The sequence below is a fragment of the Drosophila innubila genome (assembly GCF_004354385.1).
Source record: "Drosophila innubila isolate TH190305 chromosome 3R unlocalized genomic scaffold, UK_Dinn_1.0 2_E_3R, whole genome shotgun sequence".
In the NCBI taxonomy this organism is placed as follows: domain Eukaryota; kingdom Metazoa; phylum Arthropoda; class Insecta; order Diptera; family Drosophilidae; genus Drosophila; species Drosophila innubila.
In genome coordinates this window covers 32,145,973-32,160,991 of record NW_022995380.1, presented here as the reverse complement: position 1 = coordinate 32,160,991, position 15,019 = coordinate 32,145,973, and the positions used below count along the sequence as shown (strand labels likewise).

General features: G+C 34.0%; 3 protein-coding genes across 3 annotated transcripts; 1 reads left to right on the top strand and 2 right to left on the bottom strand.

Annotated features, from left to right (window-relative positions):
- Window positions 1–57: 57 nt before the first annotated feature.
- On the bottom strand, window positions 58–4,174 carry LOC117791401 (IQ and ubiquitin-like domain-containing protein). The gene is made up of 9 exons (XM_034631140.1): window positions 4,160–4,174; window positions 3,672–4,109; window positions 3,229–3,484; window positions 2,716–2,933; window positions 2,137–2,647; window positions 1,940–2,072; window positions 1,558–1,670; window positions 1,317–1,501; window positions 58–380 (listed from the first exon to the last, which is right to left on the bottom strand). The coding sequence occupies exons 2-9, from the start codon at window positions 4,097–4,099 to the stop codon at window positions 116–118; spliced, it is 2,109 nt and encodes a 702-aa protein (XP_034487031.1). The 5' UTR covers window positions 4,100–4,109; window positions 4,160–4,174; the 3' UTR covers window positions 58–115.
- Window positions 4,175–5,377: 1,203 nt separating this feature from the next.
- LOC117789559 lies at window positions 5,378–6,363 on the top strand. The gene is made up of 4 exons (XM_034628589.1): window positions 5,378–5,404; window positions 5,459–5,623; window positions 5,915–6,091; window positions 6,152–6,363. Exons 1-4 carry the CDS (start codon window positions 5,378–5,380, stop codon window positions 6,323–6,325), a joined length of 543 nt encoding a protein of 180 aa, XP_034484480.1. The 3' UTR covers window positions 6,326–6,363.
- Window positions 6,364–8,077: 1,714 nt separating this feature from the next.
- On the bottom strand, window positions 8,078–10,815 carry LOC117791399. Its single transcript, XM_034631138.1, has 2 exons — window positions 10,686–10,815; window positions 8,078–8,688 (listed from the first exon to the last, which is right to left on the bottom strand). Exon 2 carries the CDS (start codon window positions 8,685–8,687, stop codon window positions 8,085–8,087), a length of 603 nt encoding a protein of 200 aa, XP_034487029.1. The 5' UTR covers window position 8,688; window positions 10,686–10,815; the 3' UTR covers window positions 8,078–8,084.
- Window positions 10,816–15,019: the final 4,204 nt, after the last annotated feature.

Genomic DNA, 15,019 nt, shown 5'->3' with positions numbered 1-15,019 from the left:
TGTGATTTGCAATGAAATTTAAAGTGTTTTTTATGCTGGGATAAAACTTTTAATTTGTTAAGATAATGAATATATTTTTGGTTTAGTCAGTATTTTAAGTATGAATTACTAAATATTAGACTGCATTCAAGTTGCTGCTGCGCTGCTTATTCATGCCCACTTTCCACCATTGTCCTGTCTCCTGGAACTCTGTGGCCACAGCGGCCAGAGTGTGGAACAAGTTACGTGCCAACATATGACAATTGCCAACATACAGTATAAACTTGGCATCGTAGACCTTCTCAATGTTGTCGATCTTGTAATGATCACGAGTCTCGCGTTCTGTTAAACAGACGCAGTTCCATGGTGACCAGTCATCACTTTTATTCCAGCGAGGCAATCTAACAAAATAAACAATAAATATGCATAAAGTTTTAATTATTGTTCGACAGGTGACTTACACGAATTTTTCTAAATATTGCAAAATCAAAAAACCATCATAAATGAAGAATAAAGATATCAAAATAAGTGGAAAAAAAATTTGGTTAGTATAAATAATGAAATTCAACTAAAAAAAATATACAGAGTACAAAAGAATTGAAAAATTTTAAGTAAGAAAAACATTCAGGTCCGGTTTCAACGTCAAGATAAGGTGTTTGATATCTATGGATATATATATATATATAGATATATATATGAACATGATTTAAATGAAGAATGAATTTAGTCGCCAAATCTCATGATTTGTCAAAACGATATTCCGCTTGAAAATTGTTTCAGTTTTTATCGAGTAATGACAGTTTGAAATTGGTCAGACTGCGGATTTGGCCAATTTACAAATTTTTGTTAAATTTCACATGATTTTTTACAAAAAATTAAAGGTATCAGAATCAAGTTTAAAGTGTTGTTTTATACTAATTATGATATAAGGAGTTGATTAAAAGTCATAACTTGAGATTTAAAATTTTGAATTTTCAAAACTTCAAAGGGGGGACCCTTACCCTCGATATCGAATTTTGGTCAAAAATAATAAAATTTTCCAAATGAACAAAATTTAAATGCAGAATGAATTAAGAGGCCAATTCAAACCCAAAATGACATTCCGCTTGAAAATCAGTTCAGTTTTGATCAAGTTATGACAGTTTGAAGTTGGTCAACTCTTTCGGTTCTGGACAGAGAATTAATTTTGGTTAACGGTTCCGGAATCGGTTCCGGTGATGTTTTTTTTTTTTGCTTATTTCTTGATAAAAGTTATGATCTTTCGGAAAATTGATTTCAATAATATTAGAAAAGTATTACTTGTCGAATTTCTGATATGAATTTGAGCTAGAACTTACCGCAGTTCGCTGAGATTCTCCGTCTTGCTAAGTGCCGAGTGTCCGTGCCAAATTTTGTCGAGCATGTGACGCACATCGTCCTGCTGCATAACAAAAGCAAAGGATGTGGTGCATTTCCTTTTACGTTCATCCCGTTGAATGCAGCGTAGGATCGATTGGTAAACTGTGTTTTCCGTGGCCACCAACTGTGTATGATCATCATCATTATTAGCTGCATCTTCTGAGTATATCATTATCTCACCTTTAGGTAGTAACAATGCTTACAAGTGTCCACGTGACTCTGGCGAGTTCGTATCGCAAACTGGGAATATGGTTTTACCTTTTTACACACAATGCACATGCGAGAAGGAACATCTGCGAAAACATAAATATTAACAAATTAATCTGTTGGATATCGATTCAGTTCCAGTTGATCACTTCTTACCAGGAACCGCATTAAATATTTAATTAAATAATTATTTTTAGCAGGGAACGTATCGCTTAGATTTTGTAAAATTAAAATCATTGTAATTGCTTAAATATAATATAATAAATCTGCTCATTATTTTAAATGAATACCTTTATAATGATTTTCCATAATTTATAAAATCTAACTTATATTGATTATGGTCCCTGTTTCTTACTTTTCTGTTGCTCCCGCTTTTGAAATTTGATTAGCTCGAAAAACAATATGTTTTGACGTTTCCGCAGAATTTCCACATCACAGGACTTGGCATAGATTAACAGATTCTTTTCTCTATCGAAGAGATCGAAAAGCTACAATTGCAAATTGCTAACATAGTTATAGTTTTCATTAAAATTCTTTTTAATTAAAATTTACCTCTGGAAAATTCGGAAAGCATGCCTCATCCAAGAGCAGCTCCATGACGCGTCCTAGAAGCTCCAGACGTTTCTCCTTGTCCAGCGTCTGGCGCAAATCTTTGTAGACTTCGGATAAAAATCGAACGCGTTGTGTGCGCAGTAAATCCAAGTGGATTTTACAATCCTTGTAACCAATCCATTCTATGGGTTTTCCCATTTCCTTCAACAGCTGATCTTTGCGAAAGTCCTCCATGGCCATGGACACCAAACGTCGCTGTCTCTCCACACCGTTCAACAGTCGAATTTCCTTATCCAGCAGAATATTCACCTCGGATATCCGAGCAGGTCCCTCAAAGTTGGCTGCAATCCGCTTAAGTTCCGACCGCTTCCAACGTGAGATCTCCGCAAACAGCATATCGAAGTCATCGTTGGTCCGTGGAAACTGTTTTATTTGCTCCGTGCGCTCCACGCGCTTTTCCACACATTCCTCATACTGCTGTTCCTCATCCAACCGATTTGTCACTAGACACCTAAGAACATTTCACAAAAAAATAATTATTTAAATTATAAAAAGTAGTTGGGTACGGCATAACCCTACCGATATTCATTGGCCCGTATATGTATATACTTCCAAAGAATCCAGCGTCGCCAATTGCGCTGTATCAACAGAATCTTCTCAAGCTTCCGCTCAGCTCGTTCCTTTTGAGCAAATGTTTGGTATTTGCCGGGGACAATGACATAATCGTTGGCAGTGGACATGTATCTGACGTTAATGCCATCAAGGAAACACTGTACAGACTGCTCATGTGCCGTATTCTGTAATTGGAATATATATAAGTAATAGGCCTTCAGAGACATGAGTTAAAAAAAAATCAATCAAAACTTAGTAACATTCTCAATTTTTAAAATACCAATTTTGAATAACTCCTATTGTGAACTAAAAATTATTTTTAAATTTTGAAAATTGAAATTATAGTTTTTGTAATATACTAAAATTCGTTGTTATTTTTTTTATAAGTTATACTAAGAATATGATTAAAAATTAGCTATTAAATCTTACAAATAAAAAATATTTCTTTGATAAAAATCTAGTGATTAATAGCAGGCTTACCAAAGTTTTCTCCTTTTGCTGCCAGGTCTGTGTATCCCGGGATCGATAATGCTTGCTCTTCCATTTATCTAAATATGGCCCAGTTTGCGTAAAGGCATCCAAATACTCCTTGTTACTATGCTTGTCTTTGTAACCACATAGAAAAGGCTTGACAATCGCTGCATTTTCAATTTCCACCACCACATTTTTTGGCTGTCCATCCTCCGTGTCCTCTCCGGAAATATGGACAGTCAAATAATCTGGCAGACGATGTTTACTAACGAAAAGAAAAGTAAAGGTAAATATCTTGAAAATATATAAAACTGTTTATCCTGACTGACTGAGCATTGTGCAGACCAAACGGTAAGACCTAGAAGGCCGAAATTCATCGTGCATTCATAGGATCAATCGAATTAACAACGAGATACTAGATACATCTAGTATATATAGCGAACAATACTCACTCGTAGTAGACATTCAGACTTAGCTTGGTGTTATCGCCTTTGGGCACATTGAGCTCCAGCTGAAACTCATGTATGCCAAACTCATCAAAGTTGGTCGAATGTATGGGTACATTATCACATAGCAAACGATTGTCCTGTTTGAGCAGAATTATGCTCGGATCCACCTCAAATTTACGCGATATATCCTGTTTCACCTCGGCCATGGTCATGCAGTTGGGATAAACTTGGGCAACAATTTTCGTCTTTGATATGTAAAACTTGACGGTAACATTTTCCACATCCACCAAAAATTCATCTTGTGGATCGGATTCAGTGCTACGTTGATCATAGGCAGGTCCACAAATTGAGCGCACCTTTGGTTGCTCCGAGGAATCCACATTTAATTGCATATTGCATACGTAGGATGGGGGAGAGTCCTTGTCGCTCATCTTGTTGATTCTATGAAATATATATACGATTTATTATATTATTTATTTCAAATACTTTACTGCCTACTGTGTGAAATATTTTAGTGAAAATCCGTTTGTTTATTGACGATGTTTAGAGAGGGAGGTAAAAGAGTATAGGAATTGAATTTGTTCAATAACTTCGTTGCTTGGCGCCCTGCCGTGGCAACCAACAATAGGCCACATTTTATTACCAAGTATTCTATTTGGTACTTAAATTTTCTCACGCATTCATATTTAGCCACTTAAACGAATGATATTTTCATGTATTTCTGTACTTTTTCCAGTTACTTGGAGTGAAAGCAACATTTGCTTCATAATTTTAAGTCCGCTAACTTTTGGGGCGCTATAAATTTGCTGGCCAAATTTTTCTAATTTCCCCAATTTTGTTTTCTTCCGGCTTCACATGCGAGTGTATGCAAGCATTTATCAAACCAACTCATTATCATCTCATTAAACATGTTCACGTTTAGAATTTGATGGTTTAAATGAATCTTAGAGTTGTCTACATTTTATTATTAACAGCACAACATTGGAAACGGTGACAGTAATTATATTTACTAAATGGTATTTTATATGTGCTATGCTTGAATCTCTATAGACATTCGCTGAAAAAAAAACAGACATTCAACATACATCTTATATATTTTCTCTTAAAGTAAGGCCACTTTAAGACCAAATTACTAATGCTATTAATATTAATCTCAAAAATCGCAGTTCTTAATATGAAATACATATTAAATTGTTAGGAAAATATGAACATGCTATATTTTCATATGAAACCAACAGTTGACCAAGGAAAAAAATTTTTTATTGTACTCATACTTGTAGTCATAAAAATATAAATATTTAAATATATAAAATATACAAAAATATATTTTTTGCTTAATAATTTTTGTACTGAATGCACATGTGTGTTGGGAGTGTATGTGTGTGTATATATTAAAACAAATTTGTTCACCTGGTATCACAATAAAATTTATACAATAAAGTGTCATGTATTTTGTGTTTTAATTCGTATTAATCGTATTTAAAGATCACGTGTTGAAAAATATAATTACAGCAAATTGATGTTTGCATATTTAGGAAAAGCAAGCAACGTGTATTATGATAAATCATTAATTTTTGATAAATCACAACAAATCTCATTATGATCAATTAACACGTGATTAAATTACGTAAAAAACGAACTTATAGTCGAAAAATAGTTTCGTTTTCCAGTATATAAACACGGATATTCACTTATTGAATAGTTTCAAAATGTGGTCTTACAGTGTGTTGTTGGGTGTATCCATCTTAGTTGGCTTTTCAAGTGCTTACAAATATAAAAGTATTTTTCAGAATGACGAAGTATTCGACGATTGTCCGGACCAACCAAATGGAGTACTAAATATTCAGGGATTATTTGATTTTTCTGAACTTAAATTTGACTTGGAAGTCGAAAATGTTTTTATCGAGGGAAAAGCAACTACAGTGTGGGATGTCCAGCCTACGGATATTATCCAGGTGATTTTCAATTAACAATTTTTTTAATGTACAAAAAAATATGTTCTTTTCTTTTAATATTTTATCAAATTTTAATAACATTTTGCAATTTCTTTAACATATTTTAGAATTTTTAAAAATCACTTCCTTTATTTAACATTTTAAAAATTTTAACATTTTTTTTTAAACATTTTTGACACGATTAACATCTAAACACTTTTAACATTTTGAACATTTTTAATACTTTAACATTATTTTAATATATTTAACATTTATTTTGTCAATTTAAAAATTTTTTTAAAACATTTTTAGGCACAGTTTGAGCTACTTCACTTTGAACGCGGGTCTTGGAATCCAACTATTTATACATTGAATATACCAGATTTTTGTTCTATCATGTGGGATAAAAATCAACACTGGTACAAAACCTGGCTTCATAATGTTGAAAATGCAAATGCAATAAAATTGAAATGCTTAAGAGAACGAGGAGTAAGAACTTAATATATCACTTATAGACTATACATTTTAAAATGTTCTTAATTTTTGCAGACCAAATTCGTTCACAAGCGATTTCAAATGGATTTCATATTCGAATCGCACCTCAGCGACATGGATGGCATTTACAAAGTGAGAGCTACTTTTAAAGCACTTAATCCCTTGTTGAGAACAATGCGCCCAACGTCAATTTGTGTGGAAATCAAAGTGGAATTCCTTAGATTGTAAAACTGCTTTGTCATAACTCTGCAAATTTTCATAAAATCTAATTAAATGCATTGCTGATTACATTTGGCAACAGCAAAAATGAATATATATATGAATTAAAACCACCATTTGTTTTGTTTTGATTTATTTATGGTCTTATAAGACAAAAATCAAGTTTTTAGTTGGGTATTTTACTGTCGAGCGGGCTCGACCGTATCCGAGCCGTATCCGGCGACGGCTCTTCAGCGAAGTGAGAATCGGGGAAGTGGCGAGGCTTTTGTGCACTTCGAAAACTTTAAAGATGAACTTCCAAGCATCATATTAATCCGAATCAATGGTGAAGTCCTCTGTACAGCCAGCACATGTAAATACTTCTAAAAAATAATTTTCAGGTTTTAATTAATTTAATTCAGTACCGGTACGTAACGGTACAACAAATCAATTCTGAAACATTTAAAAATTTTAAGATGTCGTTTTATAATTAATTCGACATCGAAATAAACAGACCTAGGGCAATAAAAATTGTTTTCAACGAGTTTACAAATATTTGAATGCAGAATTTAGAGGCCAAATTATGATCAAAATGACATTCCGCTTGAAAATCGGTTTAGTTTTGATCAAGTTAGCCACTTTACAAGTCAAAATTTGTGTTCAATTTGGCATGATTTTTTACAAAAAAATTAAAGGTCTCAGAATCAAGTTTAAAGTGTTGTTTTATACTAATTACGAAAGAGGGAGTTGATTAAAAGTGAAAACTTGAGATTTAAAATTTTGAATTTTCGAAATTTCAAAGGGGGACCCTTAGCATCGAAATCAAATCTTGGTCGAATATAATTAATGCTCTTAATATTAGTAATTTGGTCTTTATTTTTTGTAGATGATGTCCCCTATTTTAAAACTACTCGTTTCATGTATATGACTCTTAGCTGGTCTCAAGTGGTGACGGCATACGAAAGTACCACGAAAAAGACGGTGGTAATCGTGGCTCCTACGCCTAAAGAACCAGGAGCAGCGGAGTGAGGAGTGGAGGGACTTTCTGATTTACAGATTGATGGAAAGCACGTAACGAGAGGTCAGTTTCCTTGGATAAGGGCGGTTAACCAATACATAAGTTTGAGTCCCGGAAGGATTCAGCTGAAATACAGATGCGCCTCTACATTGATCTCGGGAAGTACAGTGATATCGGCGGCCAATTGCATCTACTTATGAGAAGGATCCAGCTGAGTTGCGAGTCTATGTGGGCCAGCACGTTGCAACCAGTAATTCGGAGAAGGGTGACCAATTGATGGCCGTGAAGAGTGTGAAGACGCATTCAGATTATAAGCGCTACCTCATGCCCATCTGTCTGTGGACCAGCGTTACCTCGTTAGACCTCGATAAGAGTGAACCGACTGCCGTCGGCAGTTGGGGCAACGTTGTCATAGCTGAAGGCGAGCAATATCCCAGAATATTCAATGTGACACCTACGTCCAGGGAGGAATGTGTTCATGCATTCAGCTCATCCGACAAATTCCTCCTGCCGCGCACTTTCTGTACTTTCGGTCTTAAAAACCAAAAGTCAGAAATTAATCTAAATATATTAAACTGTTTGTAATGACTGACTGACTAACTGACTAATATTCGTGCAGCCCAAATGGTAAGGCCGAGGTGGACGAAATTTTGGCACAATAAAGCTAAGATTAATTTATACATTTCATAATTGAATTATCTAGATTAAGTAATTAAACTAGGTTGCCAATCAAATAAAACACAATTACAATAATTAATAAATTACAAATAATCAATAAATAATATTTTTATTGTAGTAAAATCTTGATTTGAGATTAAGTGGCGTCAGTGAGGATTTTCGACCGGCATGCGCCGCCTGTAGTCGGAAGGGACGTCCATTGAAGTAGTACTCCTTGTGATGTTGGACATGGAACAGTTTACTCTGTGCCGGCATTGGAGTCGAGGGAATGCCTGTCGTGGGAACGGTTATGCGGTTTCCATTCCCATGGTGAGGCTTCTCCGTTGTCGACTCTTGTACAATGGGCTTAATTTTCATGGGCTGATAATCGTAACCGATGCCAGGAATATAGCGATATGGCAGTGGAGGTATAGGTATAAAGTAAATTTTCGAGTCCTTTTTGGTTTTCTTTGTTTTGTTGTTGTATTTACGCAGGTTGAGTGGCTTCGAGGTTACCAAATAATCCATATACACATTATCCAGTGCGGGGGATTGCACCAACAGCTTGCTAATCAGTTGTGGGGTCGTGGCAGTATTGGCAACATCCGCCCTATTGGACATGGGAATGTTGTAAGAGTAGGGATAAGCCGCATTTTCTCTGAGTGTAAGCAGGGTAAACAGCAGCATTGTCAGGGAAAAATTCAACAGAGTAGACATGCTGCAGAAAAAGAGACAGAAAGAAATGGATAAGTACTCGTTAGTACACTGATTAAAAAAAATATTCGTTTTCCAAGCATATTTTTCACATAATTTCCTAAAATTACAGCCTTAATTATATACTTTTCATCATTAAAATGCTCCGAGAAACAAAACTCTTAAAAATATATAATTTTTTTTGAATTTTTTGACAAATTGTTTCGCTTAATTTTTTCTAATTTAAAAAAATATTATTTTTAATACGAATCTTTGTTTTTCTCTCAGTGTATTCTCGTAACTGTCAGGGTAATTTGAACAAAAAGTGTCCACAAATTTGTGATCAGACACCCACACCCTACATTGAAATCGCAATTGTTTTGAAATTTGATTGATGGACCAAATGGCTACCAAATAATAAATAATAATCCAAGTCGAGCAATACGAATACAAATAAAACAATGGCAAGCCTTTTTCTGCAAGTCACAAATGCCAAATAATTGAATAATAAATAAATCGACTGTGCTCATCAAAGCGCGAAATATTTTACAGAAAATTGTTGCTACTTTATTGTAGAGTTTCTCACGTTTCAGACAAAAAGCCTAAAAAAAATAACAAAGATTTCGAGAGCTTCGATTTGATTCAGTTAAATGAAAGCATTTAATGCACGCTAATCAAAATATGGAAGCTGACGTCGCTGTCGGCGTCGCCGTCGCTGTCGCTGTAGACGCAAGCTGTGATGCCAACTGAGCAATTACGCTAATGAGCGTGGCGAGCGCCATCTGGCGGCGTATTTCAACGCCTGAGTGATTAATGAGCTGGTAAAAAACTAAGTTGATCAACAAAATAAAGGAAAAAATAAAAAAAAGAAAAAAAAAGAAAAAAAGAACACCGGCCTAAACGGTTTCAATTTAATTTCGAGACGAGAACGATAATGTTAACAAGTTAGGGGCAGGAAAGTTAAGGCGTTTAGCCGCGCCCCCATCAGCTTGATTATGCAAATTAAAGAAGATTATGATACGTATCTTTTAGATATTTGTGTATCTTAGACTAAGGTTTGCCCAATGCTTTCTGTCTAACAATAAGAACGCCTCTGGCATTTATCCAACTTGTGGCGTCCTCTGTTGACCTTGCTGCAAAACATCAAATTGGATAATGATAAATTGCAGAAAGTTCGTGGTTAAGTTGCTGATTATTTGGACTGTTGCAGCCCGTATGAAATACGAGATGGGTGGAGAAATAGCAAACGCATTATTTACTTTCTTTGAGTTGGCAGGTTGTAGGTGTGTTCACATTGTATCTATTTTAATTAATATGAAGTATTGTGAAGTAGCTTTATGCGCACATATTACATATAAAATGTCTTTTTTTAATTATTAATATTGGTTTAACATTTTTATCATTTTGGTAAAGTACTACAATTTCAAATATAACTATTTTAAAATTTAATCATAATGAGCTTTCATTATTATTTGTTAAGAAAAATATGCTTTTAATGCTAATGCTTATATTATTTTGTAATGCTCAGTAATAGTAATGCTTATGCTTATAGGAACAACTCTGACAACAAAAAGTAAAAGAAATCATAGCATTAAATTACTCATCAAAGACAATTCTTCACATGCAATCGATTAACATATAATAAGCTGGATTCTACATCATAATTAATGTCCAAAGCTTCTTTGAAAAATATTTTTTTTTTGCATTCCTATTTTACTAACAGACTTTAGACAATCAATGCCGCTTTGTTTTATGCCCATCATTTGTTGAATCCGACTAATTAAGTCACATTGCCTTTCGCAAAACGAACGACTTAGGCAGCAAACTTGATTAAAGAAAAAAGACTTAGGCAACAAACTTGGTTAGTATATAGCATTAATAAATATGCATATGCGATAGATGTGTATGATTAATAATAATAATATCTAGCAGCTGTCAAGTGCATAACTGAGTGTTTGTTCATGCAAATCGATGTGCATAGTCGTATGCCGTTTTATGGTTACTTATTCAAATTGCACTCACTTTAAAAGCGGCTGTCACTGTTAGTGGCTTTTAATGCAGCTGCTTTTTTTTATTGTATTTAATTTATTTGCTTTTTTTATGCACAATTAATGATGCACAAGAGTCCTTTGTTTAGTTTGTGAAATCAAATATGTGCTTAAGCAATCACGTCTCTTAAAACACAAGAGAATTATTGAAATATTTAAAAATATTCTGAATCTGAAAAATTTTAATATTGTTGATTTATCACAAAATTTAGTTTTTTAATGTGTTGATATTCTTAAGCGTAAGTCGGGAGTTACACAGATTTTTTAAAATATTAAACGCGAACAGCGTTATTCAACGTTGTGTACGCCTCAAAAAGCGGCAGATAAATGAGATCTGCGGACCGTGTGTAATTCGGTTTATTTCTTGAAACAAAAATCACTTTGCTGTCGCTGCCTCAGTCGGCTTCGCTGCTGTCGTCGTCGTCGTCATCGTCATCGTGTTGCGACGTCATCAACTTGGACTTGACTTGGATATTTTGCTGAAAGAGTGAGCCGACTTGCCAACCCGGCTAGTATTAATGTGTGTGAGGTCCGAGCCAAGCGAGATAGCTGCTAACTGTGGCCCGAGACACCCGACAATGATCTCGATGATGAGCCAACTCTCGAGCCAAGTGCATCAATTTGCCACTTTATTGTTTACCTGCTTACTGTTACACTTTGCCGTTGCACTTTGCGGACTTTGCTTTTGCCATTGGTTTGACAAATTCAACAGGCCGACGAATTGATTCATTGCAATTGCTCAGAAAGTCTACGACTTGCTGGAAAGCAACACATTTTTAAAACATTAATTATCAATTATCAATATATTGTTGTTGAAATAAGAAAATGTATGTCTTATCTTGACAGAATAATTATGAAATAATAGTTTAATTTAAGTTTGTATTCAAAATCCGTGTGTATATGTATAATTAAAAATTCTAGTTTTTCCATGCTTGTTAAATAAAACTAAAAATTTTATTATTTTTAAATAGAATTTATTATAAGAGTTTTTCTTATGACTTTCATAATTTTATTCAGCTTAACAAATTTAAAGTTGAAACTATTGATACAAAAAATATAATTTTTCGATCACAAAATATTATATTTAAATTTACTTCATTCATCCAGATATTGCTTTCGATTTGATTTTGGAAAGTTACAAACGCACTGGAAACTTAATATCCCTCATCTACTTACTTGATTTTTGATTAAATTACAAACTAGAGCTGCAATTGTTGCACCTCTTGTTCTCGATATGCTTCTGGTTGGGAGGTTGGTTGTGGCACCTTCCCCCTGTCATTCTACACCCATTCTAACCGCTATTGTTTTTCCGATTTGTGCACAAATTAGTTACAAATGAACCTACCACAACAAAGGCTGACGATGGGTAACACGAAGCTGCAGTGGAAAAAAAGATTGCTATTGACAGGCCACACACACAAGCAACACACACACATTCATTATGTATACACACACAAGCACACACACTCTCACTCACACTGCGTGCGTCCCTTAAGACGTATTTGTTTTTGTTTCAGTCACATTTAAATTGGCGCCATTGGAAAAGATGATATGTTAGCTTTTATTTTTAAATGGCATTGCGTGATGTGTTGACGTGTTTTAAGGCTGTTGCTCTACCCTACACCCATCAAAATAATAACAAGGGTATTAGAAAGCTGTCCAGCATTTCAGTAGATTAACATTTCTTAAAAAAAATATTTTCCATGGCAATTCAATTAAGTTTTCATTACTCTTCTGTTTTATTTATAATTTAAAGTTAATTTAAAGGCATTTCATTTCCATGGAATCAATATGAAATAAATAACGATTCCGGTACGTTCCAAAATAACTATTTCGGTAAACGGTTCTATTTTAATAGTCAATTTTTTTAAATTAAAATTTTATTAATCAATAAATTTTAAATGTTATATACACATTCAAAATTAAAGATACATCGGAACTTCAATTAGTCAACATATCAATAAGATTTTAGGCTACAGACTATTTTACAGTGCAGCACACTCAACGCCACAATCTTGATTGTGACTGGCGAATGAACTCTATGGTTGACCTTTGCCAAAGTGGAAGTGGAAGCTGTGACCTAGTGTGCTTTAATTAAAAAAAACTGTCGTGTTGAGAGTATGAGTATATTATTACATAAAAATAAAATGAGAGTTGACTTCCACTGTCTGTTTTCTAGCTAGTAGCTTAAATTAGTTAAACACAACTAATTTTACATTTATGAGTGCTTTGGTATGTGATCATATAAACACATTTGACATGTAACCCATCTCTTGTACACTTTCTCATCTTTCACTTGCTGAAGTAACCCAAATTGTTAAGCATTTCCAAGTAGTTGTAGCAATTACATACGAGTATTTTAGTATCTAAGTATCTGAGTGTGGCATTAAAATTTTAGTGCGCCCTTTTTTGTTAACTACGCTCTGTGCAAGTAAATGACATAACCGCAAATCATTAATATCATTTGCCATTCGGCTACCAATACCACTAAAGGAATGGCAATCAAAACACCTTTAAATATTAATTAGCCGTACAAAGTCGGCAGCTTCAGAATCCCCTTCAACGTCAATTACACACAGTTCGAGTTAAGCTAATGTACACAACAAAAGTGTGTGTTGAGGTGCGTACACCAAGCCAGGAACATAAAGAAAACAGCAGCACGAGATATTCATGTATCTAGTAGATACTCTAATCTAGCTACTAACAAATCTGGCATTGGCATAATTGTTAACGATTAGACAACACAAATCACGAACGAGCTGTAAACGCCAGACAGTCTGTATCTTGTATCTTGTATTTCGTATCTGCATCACTGTGATTTAAGCTGGGAGTTATTAAGACTAATATTTGTGCTGATTGCTGACGGAAGTAATGTAGATAGCTGTGTTGGCAAAACAGCTTTTCTTTTTTATATTAAAAATTAAAAATATCAAATATTTGAATACTCAATTATTACACATATATAAAAGTGATTTTATTCCTAAAAATAAATTAAAAAATAATTTTATAAAATATTAATTTAATTAAAAATCTATTAAATTACATTCCGCTTGAAAATCGGCTCAGATTTGACCAAGTTATGACAGTTTGAAGTTGGTCAGACTGCAGACTTAGCCACTTTATTTTTGTTTGATTTGGGATGATTTTTTACAAAACAAATGAATGGTCTCAGAATCAAGTTTAAAGTGTTGTTTTATATTAATTACGATACCGAGTCTTGGTCAAAAATAATTAAATTTTCTATATGAACTAAATTTAAATGCAGAATGAATTTAGAGGCCAAATCGTGATTAAAATGACATTCCGCTTGAAAATCTATATAGTTTTGATCAAGTTATGACAGTTTGAAGTTGGTCACACTGCGGATATAGCCACTTTACAAGTCCAAATTTATGATCAATTTGGCATGATTTTTTCCAAAAAAATGAAAGTTCTCAGAATCAAGTTTAAAGTGTTGTTTTATACTAATTATAATATAAGGAGTTGATTAAAAGTAAAAACTTGAGATTTAAAATTTTAAATTTTCGAAATTTCAAAGGGGGGACCCTTAGCATCAATATCTAGTAGAATCTAGATCAAAATTTTTTTTTTAAGAATTTAATAAAATTTAAATGCAGAATGAATTAAAATGCCAAATCATGATTAAAATGGCATTCCGCTTGAAAATCGGTTTAGTATTGATCAAGTTATGACAGTTTGAAATTGGTCAAGTCTTTAACCGTACCAGTACAAACGTTTCGGTATTCGGTTCTGGACAGAGAATTTATTTCGGTTACGGTCTCAGATCTGGTACTAAAAATTAAACGGTTAACAGTTCCGGAATCGGTTATTTCCTGATGATAACCATATTAAATCATACGATATTTTTAGGACGAATTTTTTATTGGAAAAATTAGCTTTTTCCGATGTTCTTGGCTTTAAAAGCGACAACACTGGTAGCACTGGACAGGCTGAAGCACGAGACGATGACAATGGCAGGCAGCTGTGTATAATACCAAACTAATCAAGAATTTCTCTTGCAATAAATGACAGACAAAGTCTTTAGAAGGATGAGTACTCTATACATTGACTTTAAGTCTATAAGTGTATCTGTACTCTATACGTTGACGCTTGCGTGTTTGTCTACTGAATTATAAAAATTATACAAACTATTCAGAGTCTCTATCTCTTTTAGTCTGACAGTTGGTGGGCCAGTTAGATGGCTAATGTTTTCATTAGCCAGAATTAATGTTGATGGCTGGAACACCCACCCATTGGGTAAGGTTAAGGCCGTCACGTTCCGACGTCACTTTAAAGCCGGTTGGCATA